The sequence below is a fragment of the Brassica napus genome, chromosome A9 (assembly GCF_020379485.1).
Source record: "Brassica napus cultivar Da-Ae chromosome A9, Da-Ae, whole genome shotgun sequence".
NCBI lineage: Eukaryota > Viridiplantae > Streptophyta > Magnoliopsida > Brassicales > Brassicaceae > Brassica > Brassica napus.
This window is the reverse complement of record NC_063442.1, coordinates 44,380,573-44,396,220: the sequence shown is the minus strand read 5'-3', so window position 1 is coordinate 44,396,220 and position 15,648 is coordinate 44,380,573. Positions and strand designations below refer to the sequence as shown.

General features: G+C 33.8%; 3 protein-coding genes and 1 long non-coding RNA gene across 4 annotated transcripts; 2 read left to right on the top strand and 2 right to left on the bottom strand.

Annotated features, from left to right (window-relative positions):
• The first annotated feature begins 2,596 nt into the window (after positions 1–2,596).
• LOC125578653 lies at positions 2,597–3,225 on the top strand. Its single transcript, XR_007316743.1, has 2 exons — positions 2,597–2,639; positions 2,715–3,225. It is a non-coding gene; the product is annotated as an uncharacterized LOC125578653 (long non-coding RNA).
• Positions 3,226–4,091: 866 nt separating this feature from the next.
• On the bottom strand, positions 4,092–4,960 carry LOC106365413 (monothiol glutaredoxin-S13). Its single transcript, XM_013804846.3, has one exon. The coding sequence runs from the start codon at positions 4,736–4,738 to the stop codon at positions 4,274–4,276; it is 465 nt and encodes a 154-aa protein (XP_013660300.1). The 5' UTR covers positions 4,739–4,960; the 3' UTR covers positions 4,092–4,273.
• A 2,607-nt stretch (positions 4,961–7,567) lies between these two features.
• Positions 7,568–9,574, bottom strand: LOC106369265 (prohibitin-2, mitochondrial-like). The gene is made up of 6 exons (XM_013809393.3): positions 9,426–9,574; positions 9,105–9,286; positions 8,900–9,016; positions 8,304–8,474; positions 8,010–8,222; positions 7,568–7,918 (listed from the first exon to the last, which is right to left on the bottom strand). Exons 2-6 carry the CDS (start codon positions 9,273–9,275, stop codon positions 7,724–7,726), a joined length of 867 nt encoding a protein of 288 aa, XP_013664847.2. The 5' UTR covers positions 9,276–9,286; positions 9,426–9,574; the 3' UTR covers positions 7,568–7,723.
• A 511-nt stretch (positions 9,575–10,085) lies between these two features.
• Positions 10,086–12,098, top strand: LOC106369264 (12S seed storage protein CRD). Its single transcript, XM_013809392.3, has 4 exons — positions 10,086–10,568; positions 10,646–10,899; positions 10,994–11,404; positions 11,625–12,098. Exons 1-4 carry the CDS (start codon positions 10,268–10,270, stop codon positions 11,994–11,996), a joined length of 1,338 nt encoding a protein of 445 aa, XP_013664846.1. The 5' UTR covers positions 10,086–10,267; the 3' UTR covers positions 11,997–12,098.
• The last annotated feature ends 3,550 nt before the right edge of the window (positions 12,099–15,648 follow it).

Sequence of the window (15,648 nt, the reverse complement as noted above, 5' to 3'; positions counted from 1 at the left end):
TACCATGGGAAAGAGCTGGTAATGGTTGTAAAAAGCATTGACTAACAGAGGATCAGCTTATCCAAAAACAACTTTTTTTCCAACCACCTTAACTTTACTCTTTTCCGTTATATATTTTAAACTGTTAGAGTGCATTGTTGCTTAATCCAATGAAAGCAGCAACAAGAAGAAGAAAGAATGGATGAATGCATGTTATGTTGCTTGATAACACAAAATGCTAAATATATGTGTATATTTAAAAGGACATATTTGTAAGGAATTATCACTATTATTATTTTAACTAATTTATGTTTAATACCGGAATTAACTTACAAATAAAATTATATTACTTACTTTTTATTTAGAAAATATTTAATATGCAATTTCATAATATATATTTTCTCAATATATTTATCATAATATGTATGGTATTCATTTACAAAGAATATGCTTATACTTTCATAAATTACATGAAATTATATGGATACCCACAAGTTAGTTAATTATGTGTTTATATACACATTTAGAGAAACTCATGTTATGGCACCCGGAGCACCGTATTCGAGTCTCAGCAGATGTGGAAAGAGATCTAGCAACCGGTTATTGTCCAAATAAATTATGGTATTCAATTCTTTAGTTAGCAAAAAGAAAAACTCATGTTATGGTAAACTTATGAGATGAAACTGGTTACGTTCGATACGTGCAATTATATGTGAAAACTGAAAAATGATATTTACAAAAAAAATTTACCCCAAAAAAAAGGATATCTACAAGATTCTTTTTTCATGGGTCATAAAAGTATTTTTTTTTTTTTTGAACATAGGTCATAAAAGTAATTAAAAGCTAAAGTAACGCTTTCCAACTATTTTCCACAAAGTTGATTGAAACTGTCCATAATGTAAAGTGAGAAAAAGAGAGTAATACCTAAAAATAGGACCAAGTGATTGTTTACGCCCTTAACTAACACATGCAACACGAACTTAAATAGTTCACAAATATGGTCATGTATTTAGCTATCAAATTCTCTTAACCGAATATATATACATGTGACATGTATTTACAACTATTGGTTGAGATTAAAAGTTCAGAAGTAAAGATTAAAAAATTGCTTTTATTTCTTATTCCTTTTAACATTGTCATGTGTATACCACGGTTAAAATTTGTCTTTCAGTTGAGTCTGGTCAAAGGTATGATTCCCATGAATCATCAAGTCATAATTAATAATAATATTTTTGTGACTACACAATTAGTATGTTTTGCGATGTAGCCAGTAGCATATGGTCAGCTAAACTATACGCTTTACCACTATATTTTGATAATATATCCATTAATTTTTTATGCAAATCACCATGAATTTAGCTAAGCAAGTCATACCAAAAGAAGATAATCTTCTCCATGATTTTGTTTGAATTATCTTACAACAAATCATTGAGTGATGAGGACATATTGCATTTTCATGTTACATATATATAAATAATTATTGGAAAACTCTATTTGGAATATCTAAGACCACCTTCAATGGTGAGTTTTAACAAAATCCTTAGCATTAAACTTATTATAATAATCTGTGGGACCCATTATATTTAAAAGTATGTGCCAAATTAATCTTTAGATAAGGATTAATCTTCTACAAATTCTTCACTGTACGCGGGTCCCATCACCACGTGGAGACCCGCGATTGGCTCTTTTTTTTTTTTTTTAAGTAAAAAGAAAATAAAAGTAATAAAATAATAAGAAAACTTACCTTGGTTATCGAGATTGAGAGTTTCAGCATTGCTGATGCTCTAACATTGCTACCAAACGGTCAAATTTGGCCCACCTCCATCCATAATGGTTGGTTGATGCATTCGAGCTCGTAAAGGCATATTAAAAAGTTGTTGATCATTACTTAAAAGTGATCTTTTGTAATATATTATAAATTTATTAAAAGTCACTAAAATGTTATTGGGTTCATGACTGAAAGTAGGCCACGTCAAATATAGTTCAAAATAAATATGTCACGCATTTGTATATATGGTTTTTTCATTACACAAACTCATATTGACTCTGCGAACCATATTGGTAATTCTATTCCATGTAAACGACAAAAAACGGATTCATCACTGAAAGTAGACCACATCAAATATAGTTCAAAAATAAATGTCACGCATTTGTATATATGGGTTTTTCATATTTTGTTTTTTATTATCAATATATACAGATTCATACTAACTCTGCCAACCATATTGATAATTCCACATCTATGTAAAAGACAAAAAACGGTTGTTTCCTGACTCTACAAGCTAGACTATCCACCTTTGTATTCTGCATTCGCAGTATATGAATGATCTCTGAATTAAAAAAAAAAATTTCAAAATTTTAATATCTTCCAAATAACTTGCAAAAGCTGGTCATTTTTCTGATTGCGAAACTATCTTCATCAATTGAAAACAATCTGTTGCAAATATAAACTGATACTGATACATATTCTTAGTACATTTCATTGTCCACATATTTTTTTAAATACTCAATTCCTTTAAACACCATAACTATTATCTTTTTGGTCAAATTATCACCAAGAAAAGGTATATATGCACATGCTAAATTTATGATGAGACAGGATCTACACATGTGTCAAGAAAGTTCCAAAACGAAAACGTGGAAGACCTCAGAAGATACCTGTGAGTGTAACTATTTCCCTCGACTACTTAGAATTGTCATGTCATCTTACGTTTTTTTTTTCTCAAACACTTAAGGTTGATGGTGAAAGCTACCCGTCTCCTCCACCTAAAAGACAAAGAAAAACTAAGTCTCAAGCTTCCATTTCAGTGCCTCAATCCCAACCTGCATCATCTACTGTATCTGGTGCGACCTCTGGCGCGACCTCTACGTTTCCAACATCATCTAGTGCACCACCTGCTTCAGCTACGGGACCTCGACGTGGCCGACCACCAGGACGAGGTCAAGGTCGTCCACCAGTCCGAAGACAGCCATCGATCCCTAGGGGAGTTGGTATTTACACATGTCCTTTCACAAATCGAGTATTTGATGTGAGAGGAAGCAGAGCACGAGATCTTGGACAATCTCAGGGACCACGCCAACTCTAGTTTATTATCATGCTATCTTTTGGATCCTTCTAGTTTTTAGACTTTGACTATCTAAATTATGATTTTCTTTTTTCTTGTTTGCGTTAAGATTCTTTTCGGTTCGTAGACTGAATTTAGCATTTCTTCCATCTATGTGACAAGTACTTTGGCTTAACATTTATTTTGTTTATATAATATCAATAGCTAACACCACTTGTTAAATTTAAATTAAATATTCTCATAAGAATAATAAAGTTAATTTTGATTCGAGAAAGTTTTTTTCAGATTTATAAGTTTAACCATAGTTAGAAAGTTAACCACACTACTAACAGTGTGAATAGTGCTGTTAGTCAAAGTCAATGATAGGTTGTATACTGGATACACGATCAACATTTAGAGTATTGAAATGGGTAAACAAATTAGTTGGTGTATATTTGTGGTAACTCTAAAAGTTGGTGTATTAAAGTGGAAATAGATAAATAGTTGGTGTATTTTTATGGAATTTTCCCTTTTTTTTACATAGAAATTGAATTATTCGTCAGAAACAGACATAGAATTATCCAATAGACGACCAGTCCGCAATGGATGATGTTCACTAATCAATCGGCTTAGCCTATATTGGCCCATAATTTTTCTCAAGATTAGGGTCACATATTATTAATCCATTAAATTGTCAAAGAATGGGCTGTGGAGGCCTAACTTTTGAGTGTAAATGTTGTCAAGATTGCTTTCGTAACGAGGCTGTTTCAACCTAAAAAAAATTCAAATGGTGAGGCTTTAACTAAGGTTAAAGAACAAATTATTAAAATCATAGTTCTCAAGTCTTCGCTCAAGAATCACACCGACTCAGCAAAACCATCACGAGATGAAGTATGATCGATGATCATTTCTTCGAATCTTGGTGAAACCAAAACAGAAAACCGCAGATTTTATATGGAAAAGCCAAACATTATAATGAGTTTTGACTTTCAATTTTGGAAAGAGTTGACTTGTTGATATTACTATACACAAATACATATTTCAAGAGTTGTTAATTACAAGAAAATATATTTCTGTTCTTTCTATATATTTTTCTTGTTGTTTATGATCAAACCAATCACATAACAAACCAATCACAAATTCACATAGGTTTACAAAATTGCATACAATATCAACAAGCAAATGCAACAAAGAGAAAAAAAATCAAAAGGCAACTAAATAAACATTTATATGAGAATTGCAATGATGAATCAAAGCCATAAAGCCCCAGCTTGTCTGAGAGTAGGTCCTAAATCACCATTAATATGAGCAGCCATCAGATTCTCTAATCCTCCAAACAACTTCCCTCCTATGAACATGACTGGTAATTTCTCTTTACTAATCACGTTATTACCGAGCTCACTCATGATGATATTGTCACCGTTGTTGTCTCCTTCATCAATCTCAACTACCAATGGGTTCACTCCATGTGTCAGTAACAACCGTTTGGCTACATGTCCCATACAACAACCTTTCCTGGCAAACACTACCGCAGCATTCTCCATCACCAATACGTTGTTTGGTTTCTTGATGCTTAAAGATGATGGTTTTTGTGGTGATGATGTTAACCATGATAAGGATGATGATGGTTTATCTTCATTCTCTGGGCGGAAAATGCTATTCCCCGGTATGGTCTTCGTCCACGATGACTCGTATGGTCTTACTGCTTTTTGCATAATTGTTGTATGAGAGAGAAGGAAGGAGAGAGAGGATAGAGAGAGAGAGAGAGAGTCTTGTTTAGTTCAGTTGGATTGGTAAGAGATTGGATTAGAGAATTTATATAGAGATTTTTTTAGAGCATTTCGTTTTGGGGTCAACTTAACGTAAGCATGTATAAATTGTATTCTCATCATATCCGAAGCAACGTCACCGTATCTGAAATACATATCTATGACTATACTTGTAATCATTTCATTAATGTTGAGTGTAAATCATCCAAATATTTTTAAAACATTGTGTTAATTAAGAGAAAAAATTTAACTCATTGTCGGAACTAGAGTTCGATAGCTCAATTTTTAAGTATCATTGTTATTATTATCTTAAGGTAATGTCATGTTTAACCTATTATAATTTGTAACTTAGATAAATTGATGACTTGCACGATATAGTATTTTTTTCTAAAATCAGTTGATGACGACGGCATAGTAAATGGCTTACGACAAGGCTGATGTCAAGAGATTTATTTATTAGTTTTAGACTTAGGTCATAATTAAAATTGTCTTCGTATGGTTACGCTTATGGATAAATGTACGCTTATGGATAAATGCAAATCAATTGTATAGACCATTAGATTTTAAGATCATCTTCTTTACGTCATGACCATGACTTGTTTTCTCTAACATTAAGAAGAAAAAAAATCATATATTCTAGTTGAAACTTGAAAGATATATGCAAAGAAAAATACATTGCACGAACCACACAAAGGTGATGACGTCGCGATTTTGTGGAAAAATCTAACAAGTACAACCCATTTCGTCAAAAGGAAACAGCTGAGAAGTAGAAACGAAACATAACAGAAGATGGACTCTCACCGTGATAAAACGGCATGACGTTTTCCTTTAAGTTTACGAGACAGCATGTCGTGTCTCTTTGGTTAATAAATTACAACGCATTTTTAATTTTTTATTAATATTTTCTCGTTTCCAGCTATTTTAGAGCGTCCGCAACGGGGGTTCGTCCCGAATCCTTAACGCTAAAGCATATGTTAGTTTTAATATAATAATAATATTTAGGCTAATAAACGTAAGGATTGGTCCGTAATTAGGAGGTTTAAGGACTTGATCCTTGTGGTACGTGGCCGAATTTGAGTGGATCGTTCGTTAAAGCTGGAAATTTATTAGTTTTTTAGAATCAGTCTTCTTCTTCCCCTCAGCGATCGTCGGAGAGATATTTTCCCGTCGAAGAAAATGAGGATTGACGATAACGAAGGCGTCTCAGCTTCCAGCAAGCACCTGGTCTTCGCTTACTACGTCACTGGACACGGCTTCGGTCACGCCACCCGCGTCGTCGAGGTTTTCCTTCTCACTCTCTCTCTCTCTGCATCATTCTTATCTGTGACTACTGCGTTAGTTCGATCGTGGCTAATTTGTGGCAATTCAGGTTGTCCGTCACTTGATCGCGGCCGGGCACGACGTTCATGTCGTCATCGGCGCGCCTGATTTTGTCTTCACGTCCGAGATTCAGTCTCCTAGGCTAAAGATTCGAAAGGTTTCTATCGATCATTTACTTGCTTACTCTTTCAATTGTTTACTGGAAACATAAGGATATATTGATTAATTGGCGATTGTTAGGTTCTTTTGGACTGTGGAGCTGTGCAAGCTGATGCTCTGACTGTAGATCGTCTTGCCTCCTTAGAAAAGGTTTTAACTCATGTGATCACTTGTAAATGATTATTGGTCTTAACTTGATTGCAATTTCCAGTTTATGAGCTTTACACTTTTTTGTGATGCTGCGTCTTCCGCAAATTGGTTTCATGCTCAGCTTGATCCTTGAAGTTAGACTTTCCATTGATTCATGATTGACCAAAAATTTGATGCTGAATGATTGAGCTAGGATTCAATGTAGGTGACACCATTGCACACATTATTTTTAATTACAATCCTTAACTATTCAAAAAGTAAAAAAAACATTAAAATTTAATATTCTAATCCTAAGGACTCGACTTCCCAGCCTCACCGTTGCGCATGCTCTTAGCATATTAATTTAATAATAGATTACATCATAAAGCTTTGGACAGAAAAAAAAAAATTACATCATAAAGAAGCAGCCGTCGGGAATAAGACATCAGATAAGAGTTTTACTTGTTCAACCTTTTTTTTTAAAACAATGTTTTTAATTTGACGGCACCGGAAAGTTTTGCCGGAGTCTCGTCAGTCGTCACCCCCATAAAACTCCTTCCTCACCGGTAAAAATAAAAGAAAAAAGACGTCTGTATCATGGTGGCGCCGGCATGGCGTCATTAAATATAAGGCCCCATGTTGCTATGCTCATACAAATCTTATAGTACGTATTCATTTATATTATTCTCTCCAATACAAATCTTTTCAATAGGTAGATAACGTTGGCATATTGTTTTAAAAAAAAAGATAACGTTGTCAACTAGTGCAAAAAAAGGAAAAAAAAGTTCAATAGCAAGTTATAAACAACAAAGAACAAAACGGAAAATATTTCATTTATAAATAATCTTAAGCAAGGATTGCATGGACCAAATATTAGGAAACCAGGACATTCTTATCCAATATATATCATACTAAATCATGTATTTATCAAAATTTCAAATATTTTTTTAATATATTCTGACATGAATAAACGAAAGAATTTGATTATAAAATATATGCAAGGCTAATCCTAAAATTTATGAAGTTAAAAATAATTATAGTCTAAAAATTAGATGATTTATTTATATATATTTGGACAACTTGAAGACCAAATAATCGCACTGCTTAAATTTTTAGGGCCATACCGAATGTTTTGTTGTTCCATGCTCAGGGCCAAAATGAAGCTAATAATACGAATTTGATGATTATTATTATTATCAAATTTTAATCTAACTTCATCAAATATCCGAGAAAACATTAACAATCAGTTCCACTGACCAAAGCCAATCCGAGTACTTGTAGCATTTTCAGACCTAGCACGATGGAACTTGCTATATCGTTCATTTACTTATTGGGGCTAGGCTCCAAGTTCATCTCTTGAAGGTTAAGCAAGAGATCGTTGGAGCTCAGGTACACCTTGTTAGCCGATTGAGCAATGGTCTGAGCAATCTCTCTCGCAGCTTCAATCTTTCTCAGCGTTATGAATGCCTGATTGTTTGCTATAGCTTGTCCGATTAGTTGAGCACTTTTAGCTTCTCCCTGCACAATGAATCAATCACGCCTAATGCTTTTAACAGAGAAACCTTTATCTGTCATTAGATTTTTCTATTAAAGATCAACAATCATTTACCTGTGCACGGATAACCGCACTTCTCCTGTCTTGCTCTGCTTTCTCCACGATGAACTTAGCACGCTCAGCCTCCTGCGCCGCCACTTGTTTCGCCTCGATTGCAGCGGTGAACTCTTTGCCAAATGTGAGAGTCGTGATGGAGACATCATCGAGAGCAATGTCGAAGTTGGAAGCTCTCTCTGTCAAAATCTTGCGTATCTCTCTGCTAACAGCCTACAGGAGAGTGAAAAACAGTCTTACCATTACGAACAATGAGTAGAAAAGATTGCAGAAGAAGAATGTTGAGATAGATACCTCTCTCTGAGTGATGAGCTGGCTTGCATTGTACTGAGCCACTATAGCTTTTAGAGTTTCATGGATGATGGAAGGAAGAACCCTTTCACTGTAATTCTCGCCTAGGGTTCGGTAAATATGAGGCAAACGGTCACCCATGGGACGTGTGAGAACCCTAAGTCCAATTTTCACCTGCGCAACAACAAATGAACATATCACACACACAGCAACACCCCAGTGACATTATGTTATTTTCTATTCCAGCTTTTTAATGTAATCTCTTCCTAAAGAAAGTATGATATGATTTGTCGTCTCACAGCCACAAACTCCGATAGATAGAAACAAAGGAGAATGAGAAGATATATAATCAGACCATTATCTCATACAACTCACACAGAACATATAAGGGATATACACAAATCACATAATATGCTAACAGAGCAAATGAAACATATCCTACAGCTCCATTCTCATAAACCATATATCTAAACTTAAAAACATTTTCCTAAGAATCTCAGCATAAGCTCAAAAGAAGGAATGTCTAGCACGATCCAGAACAGCATTTGAAACTAAAGCATGGCATGTATAATATTACAAAAACACAACAGAACGCATACCATCTGAAGGTCATGACTACCAGTGGTGCTCTCCACAAGATAGGGTCGTGCACGGACGTCATAGATGATTGGCCTCTCAAACCACGGCAACATGAAATGCGTGCCTTCCGGGTAGACCTTAAAAATCCAAATCCGAGAGTAAAAAACTCACATTTTTTTCTTTTTCAAAGTAACTATTGTGTTCGTTGGAGGAATAATACAAAACCTTTTCCTTGATACCAGTTAAGCGGTTAAACATGACAGCACGGTGTCCACCCTCGACATTGTACAGGCTATTGCTAATGGCGTAGACACCGAGGCCACCGATAACGCTGACCTTAAGAAGGGCAGAGAGAGCAGGAGATCCAGGGACGTTGGGCACTTTCTTGAAACTCATTTCTTTAAGATCTACAGCAAACAATCAACACGGCAATGAGATTACACAAAGAGAAAACATAAACTCCAAACGATCACATATAGAAAATTCCAGAAACTGAATGCTCAAATCGATCGAGACTTTGACCATTATCGAGTTAAATCAGTTTACCTTAGCTCAGATCTTGATCACCGGCGATGTTAGGGTTTTAGGAAAGGATCACGATCTCGGCGAAGCTAAGGGTTTTAGAATTGAGAATTGACAAATAAACTCCTGATATATCATCATAAACTATAGTTAATTCGGGTCGAATCGCTCAGGCCCATTAATAAACGTATGCTGCATTAGGCCCATTATATAAGTCTTTTCTTTTTGTCAGCATGAGTTTAGATTATTTTTTTTAACTTTATGGCTATTGGCTTTGTGATTTTGTTTCAACGTCCCATAAAATAACTATTTGAACTCATCTTTCTATCTTGTATAATTTGATAAATTGAGCATATATAGATTTCTTATTCTAATAAGTAAGGCATACATATGTTATTAATTTTATTTCATAAACATTGAATAGTGCGTGTGGACACTTGGCATATATGACAATATGATGTGTTAAAATGCAAACTGTGACATTGCCATGCAATGCGACTCCTGTGGCTCTTCCATGTCACAATGTGTCACTATTTGAGTATCCATTTTTTAACCTTGAATAAATTGATTAATTTACGATCCTACGTTGTACGTTAGCTAAGATATACGTGCTACCATACTATTTTACTCAAAAATACAAACTTAAATTTACTTTGAGAAAGAAAATACATACTAGTTAAATCTTCTCATTATCTAAATTCAAAAATATATACTAGTGAGAGCTTTAAATTCCTGATGAAACGAAATATTTATTGTTTGTGTGCAAATGCCATGCAACCGTGGTAAAACATCAACCACCTCCTTTAAAAACCATCGTCCTATTCGTCTCTTAATGACCCCTTATCAAAAGTAAAGAGAGAAAAAAAATGCATAAGCTTATATTTTCTCTTCTCTCCATCGCCTCAATCTCACTTCTCCTCCTCTTCCACGGAAGCGAAGCACGCCAGCGAGAGCTTCCGTTGCCCAATGCATGCCATTTCAGCCAGATCAACAGCCTCAGCCCGGCTCATGCGACTAAGTTCGAAGCCGGGCAGATGGAAGTATGGGATCACACAAGCAACGAGCTCCAGTGCGCTGGTGTGACCGTAGCTCGCATCACTCTTCAAGCCAATTCCATTTTCTTGCCATCTTTCTTTAGCCCACCTTCCCTCGCTTACGTTGTCCAAGGTATTTCTTCTAGTATAAATTATTCTTGTGAGGAAAATTAATAGAGTTTAGTTTTTTTTTTTAATTATTGTTTACAGGAGAAGGAGTGATGGGGACAATTGCTTCTGGCTGTCCTGAGACTTATGAAGAAGCTGGAGGAGGAGTAGGAGGAGACATGCATCGACGTTTTGAGGACATGCACCAGAAGCTGGAGGATTTCAGGCGAGGAGATGTGTTTGCTTCGCTTGCCGGAGTTTCACAGTGGTGGTACAACCGCGGCAATTCCGACGTCGTCATCGTGATCGTTCTTGATGTTACCAACAGAGAAAACCAGCTTGACCAAGTCCCTAGGGTAACTATTAAAGAAACTCCAAATTTTTCATTGCATGCTATATATCAATATGGTTACTACAATAATAAATCATATGAACCATACACATTTGTAGATGTTCCAAATAGCAGGGAGCAAGACGCAAGAACAACAACAACCATTGACTTGGCCATCAGGCAAAAACGCTTTCAGCGGTTTCGACCCGAACATAATCGCAGAAGCATTCAAGATCGACATCGAGACAGCTAAGAAACTACAGAACCAGAAAGACAACAGAGGAAACATAGTCCGAGCAAACGGTCCGCTACATTTCATCAGCTCCCCGTCACGTCAATGGCAACAAGATGGGAATGGTAATGGCATCGAAGAGACGTATTGCACGGCGAGGCTGCACGAGAACATAGACGATCCAGAACGTAGCGACTTTTTCAGCACACGAGCCGGCAGAATCAGCACTCTTAACAGCCTCAATCTCCCTGTCCTACGTTTAGTAAGGCTTAACGCCATTAGAGGCGTTCTCTACAGCGTAAGTGTTTGGTTAGGTCAACTAATTATAGAGTGTTAGTATACAATTTCCTTTACAGTTTTGTTGAATCATGATATGTGTTATTGTAATGATATTTCTTTTATTAGTATTCAGGCTACTCATTAGTATGCAAATTATAAAAGTAAGTTTTTTGTTTTTTTTAGAGTTCTGTTGAACCATATTATGTGTTAATGTAATGATTTTTTTTTTGTGGAGATAGGGAGGAATGATGTTGCCGCATTGGACCGCAAACGCACACACGGTGCTATACGTTACAGGCGGTCAAGCCATGATACAAGTAGTGGACGACAACGGTCAGTCCGTGTTCAATGCGCAAGTGCAACAAGGAGAGCTTCTTGTGGTTCCACAAGGCTTTGCGGTTGTCAAAACCGCTGGTGAAACAGGGTTCGAGTGGATAGCGTTCAAGACGAACGACAATGCTTACATGAACACACTCAGCGGTGGAACATCGTACTTGAGAGCGGTTCCCGTGGATGTGATCAAAGCGGCGTATGGAGTGACCGAGGAAGAAGCCAAGCGGGTCAAGTTTAGTCAGCAAGAGACAATGTTGGCTATGACACTAAGCTCTTAAGCTTTTGTCTTTGTTTCAGTTATGTTTTTAGATTTTCGAGTTAATGATGTAATAAGAAGGGACTTTCACCAAAGTTTTAGTGACAAGTATTTTAGTTTATTAGTACAAGTGTTGCGAGTAAACAGAGTCAACATCATTACATGTACTAAGGACATGGATCCAAAAAGCACAACATACCAGAAGCCGCTCAGGAAACAGAGACAACTTCATGACACGTAAAACAACACCTCACCTCACCCCGAGTCCAAGGTGTGGGTTCCCAGGGCCCCTGACAATAAAAATTTCAACTTCATCACGATTTTGGCGTGAAAGTGATTCAACCGTTTTGTCAAAAACGTGATTTTTGGCGTGAAAGTGATTCAATTGTTTTGTTTGAGGAGAAACGTAATTTTACTATTAAAATACTATGTAGTAAAAAGAATTAATATAAAACAAATTATGTTTTGTACTGAAAGGTATTTAAGTATTTGGATTTTTAGATATAAATTTTACATCCAAACACCACAGTTTTAGATATAAATTTAAAAATTTAAATCTTTTTTATTTATTTGGTAAATAAAAAATTGGAGATGTGAATTTTTTTGGTCAAACTAGATCTTTTAATATCGGAATTTTAAAATATACATAGCTTAAATTGAAAATATTTCAATTTGTGATTTATCTATAAATATACTGCTTTGTCTTTCTAATTTTTAAAACACTACTATTTCATTATCGAAGATGAAAATTGCTTTCAAACCATGGTTTATTGGTTTTTTTATGCTCACAATTCTTCATTAGGTTTGTACTTACATTTACGAATTTATGAATATATTATATATGCATTATAAAATAAACTTTATTTGATGCCGTTTGTTTGATATACCTACATAAAATTTACGTATAATTCTAGAATATTGAGTTTAATAATTTTATAAAAATAATCAATGGTTAAGAAAGAAAATGTTTAGATTTTCAGTTTTTTTGGTATAAATATTCAGAAAGCTTTCTAAACATATGTTTTACAAAAAAAAAATGATTTTCTATTTTAAAGATAAAAATTTAGATTATGTTTTAATTATTATAATGACAGGAGAAATAACGATTGCTCAAAAAAGAAAAAGTAAGGAGACATGTCGTCAAAATTTACAAAACAAAGATGGAACATGTGAACCCAAAAGCTGTGAAGCAGAATGTGTCAGGAGGCATAAACCAGGGACTGGTCGTTGCGGACAGGGTACAGGCAAAATACCAATATGCATATGTTTTTATGATTGTCCACCCTGATTATTTTGTCTACAGTGTAAATCAAATAATATTTATAATAATACAATGTCAAAGAAAAGAATAAAAGTTTTAACAAATTGTTTCTGGTGTTTTGGCATAATAAGGTGTACTATACTGCCCAGTACAAATATAAATAACAAATATTGATATGTTATTGATATGTGTGTCTTTTTTTTTATTTTTTGTACAATTGCGTAAACTAACAAAAAAAATTATCTTGGAATTTGCTGCTGTTTTTTGGACGACTATTGGAATTTGTTGTTAATATCTACTAATAATAGCAACCCCAATTAATTCTAGAGGTTGTGAGTCCACTTATGTTGAAAGGTTGTGTCTTTTGAAAAATAAATGTAAAGGGTTGTGTCTTTTCTAAAAGTTCTATGTTGGAAGGTTGTGTCTTTTCCAATTAATTCTAAAGGTTGTGAGTCCACTTATGTTGAAAGGTTGTGTCTTTTGAAAAAGAAGTGTAAGGAGTTGTGTCTTTTCTAAAAGTTCTATGTTGGAACGTTGTGTCTTTTCCAATTAATTTTTTAAGGTTGTGAATCCACTTATGTTGAAAGGTTGTGTCTTTTGAAAAAGTAGTGTAAAGAGTTGTGTCTTTTCTAAAAGTTCTATGTTGTAAGGTTGTGTCTTTTCTAATTAATTCCTAAGGTTGTGAATTTCAATTATGTTGAAAGGTTGTGTCTTTTGAAAAATATGTGTAGAGGGTTGTGTCTTTTCTAAAAGTTATATGTTGTAAGGTTGTGTCCTTCTAAAAATAGTCTAAAAGTTGTGACTATTCACTAGTATCTTTTAAAAAATGAGAAGTTGTGAGTATTAGAAGAATGTGACTACTCATATTGAAGGGTTGTGACTATTCAAATAAGCTTTAAAAAATCTATAAATAGTCTCTCCCATGCATTTTTCAAATCAAATTTTCACTAATCTACTAATAATAAAATGGTGAAAAAAATAATGTCAAAGTTGCAACTTTTCATCTAAACAAGGTGTCTTTTCATCTCAAAGTGGATTACTTTAAAAAATATTGGTTTTATTTAAGTAATGTGTTAGTTTATATAATAAGTATTGGTATTTTATAATAACTCTCCCAAAAATTAAAAAAAAATATTATAAATGACACGGGTCATATTAACGTAAATCAACATATATTTATTACAATATTAAATTTTCTGAATATTCATTTTCAATAAATAAAGCAGGTAGATAAATATACAAAATAACAATTACCAACATATAAATTATAATTGTTTAAAATTATAAACTAATAATTTTAATATTATGTTTTAAATAGGAAAAGAAATTATATATCATGCAAAAAAAAATTGCATTTTGTTCAAAAAGTGGTTGAAGATAACTATCATGTGAAAAAATATATGAAAAAACTTAAAAAGGATGAAGACACAATTGTATACAAGCAATCCCAATTAATTCCAAAGGTTGTGAGTCCACTTATGTTAAAAGGTTGTGTTTTTTGAAAAAGAAGTGTAAAGGGTTGTGTCTTTTCTAAAAGTTCTATGTTGGAAGGTTGTGTCTTTTCCAATTAATTCTAAAGGTTGTGAGTCCAATTATGTTGAAAGGTTGTGTCTTTTGAAAAAGAAGTGTAAAGGGTTGTGTCTTTTCTAAAAGTTCTATGTTGGAAGGTTGTGTCTTTTCCAATTAATTTTTAAGGTTGTGAATCCACTTATGTTGAAAGGTTGTGTCTTTTGAAAAAGTAGTGTAAAGGGTTGTGTCTTTTCTAAAAGTTCTATGTTGTAAGGTTGTGTCTTTTCTAATTAATTCCTAAGGTTGTGAATTTCAATTATGTTGAAAGGTTGTGTCTTTTGAAAAATATGTATAGAGGGTTGTGTCTTTTCTAAAAGTTATATGTTGTAAGGTTGTGTCTTTCTAAAAATAGTCTAAAAGTTGTGACTATTCACTAGTATCTTTTAAAAAGTGAGAAGTTGTGAGTATTAGAAGAATGTGACTACTCATATTGAAGGGTTGTGACTATTCAAATAAGCTTTAAAAAATCTATAAATAGTCTCTCCCATGCATTTTTCAAATCAAATTTTTACTAATCTACTAATAATAAAATGGTGAAAAAAATAATGTCAAAGTTGCAACTTTTCATCTAAACAAGGTGTTTTTTCATCTCAAAGTGGGATTACTTTAAAAAATATTGGTTTTATTTAAGTAATGTGTTAGTTTATATAATAAGTATTGGTATTTTATAATAACTCTCCCAAAAATTAAAAAAAATATTATAAATGACACGGGTCATATTAACGTAAATCAACATATATTTATTACAATATTAAATTTTCTGAATATTCATTTTCAATAAATAAAGCAGGTAGATAAATATACAAAATAACAATTACCAACATATAAATTATAATTGTTTAAA

Excerpts from the sequence above, each read along its gene's own strand:
- LOC106365413 (XM_013804846.3), bottom strand. The coding sequence starts at position 4,738 with ATGCAAAAAGCAGTAAGACCATACGAGTCATCGTGGACGAAGACCATA.
- LOC106369265 (XM_013809393.3), bottom strand. The coding sequence starts at position 9,275 with ATGAGTTTCAAGAAAGTGCCCAACGTCCCTGGATCTCCTGCTCTCTCT. Across the intron at positions 8,475-8,899 it reads GTAGTCATGACCTTCAGATG|GTGAAAATTGGACTTAGGGT; the intron begins GTATGCGTTCTG and ends GTTGTTGCGCAG. Across the intron at positions 8,223-8,303 it reads AGCTCATCACTCAGAGAGAG|GCTGTTAGCAGAGAGATACG; the intron begins GTATCTATCTCA and ends ACTCTCCTGTAG.
- LOC106369264 (XM_013809392.3), top strand. The coding sequence starts at position 10,268 with ATGCATAAGCTTATATTTTCTCTTCTCTCCATCGCCTCAATCTCACTT. Across the intron at positions 10,900-10,993 it reads AGCTTGACCAAGTCCCTAGG|ATGTTCCAAATAGCAGGGAG; the intron begins GTAACTATTAAA and ends ACACATTTGTAG. Across the intron at positions 11,405-11,624 it reads TTAGAGGCGTTCTCTACAGC|GGAGGAATGATGTTGCCGCA; the intron begins GTAAGTGTTTGG and ends TTGTGGAGATAG.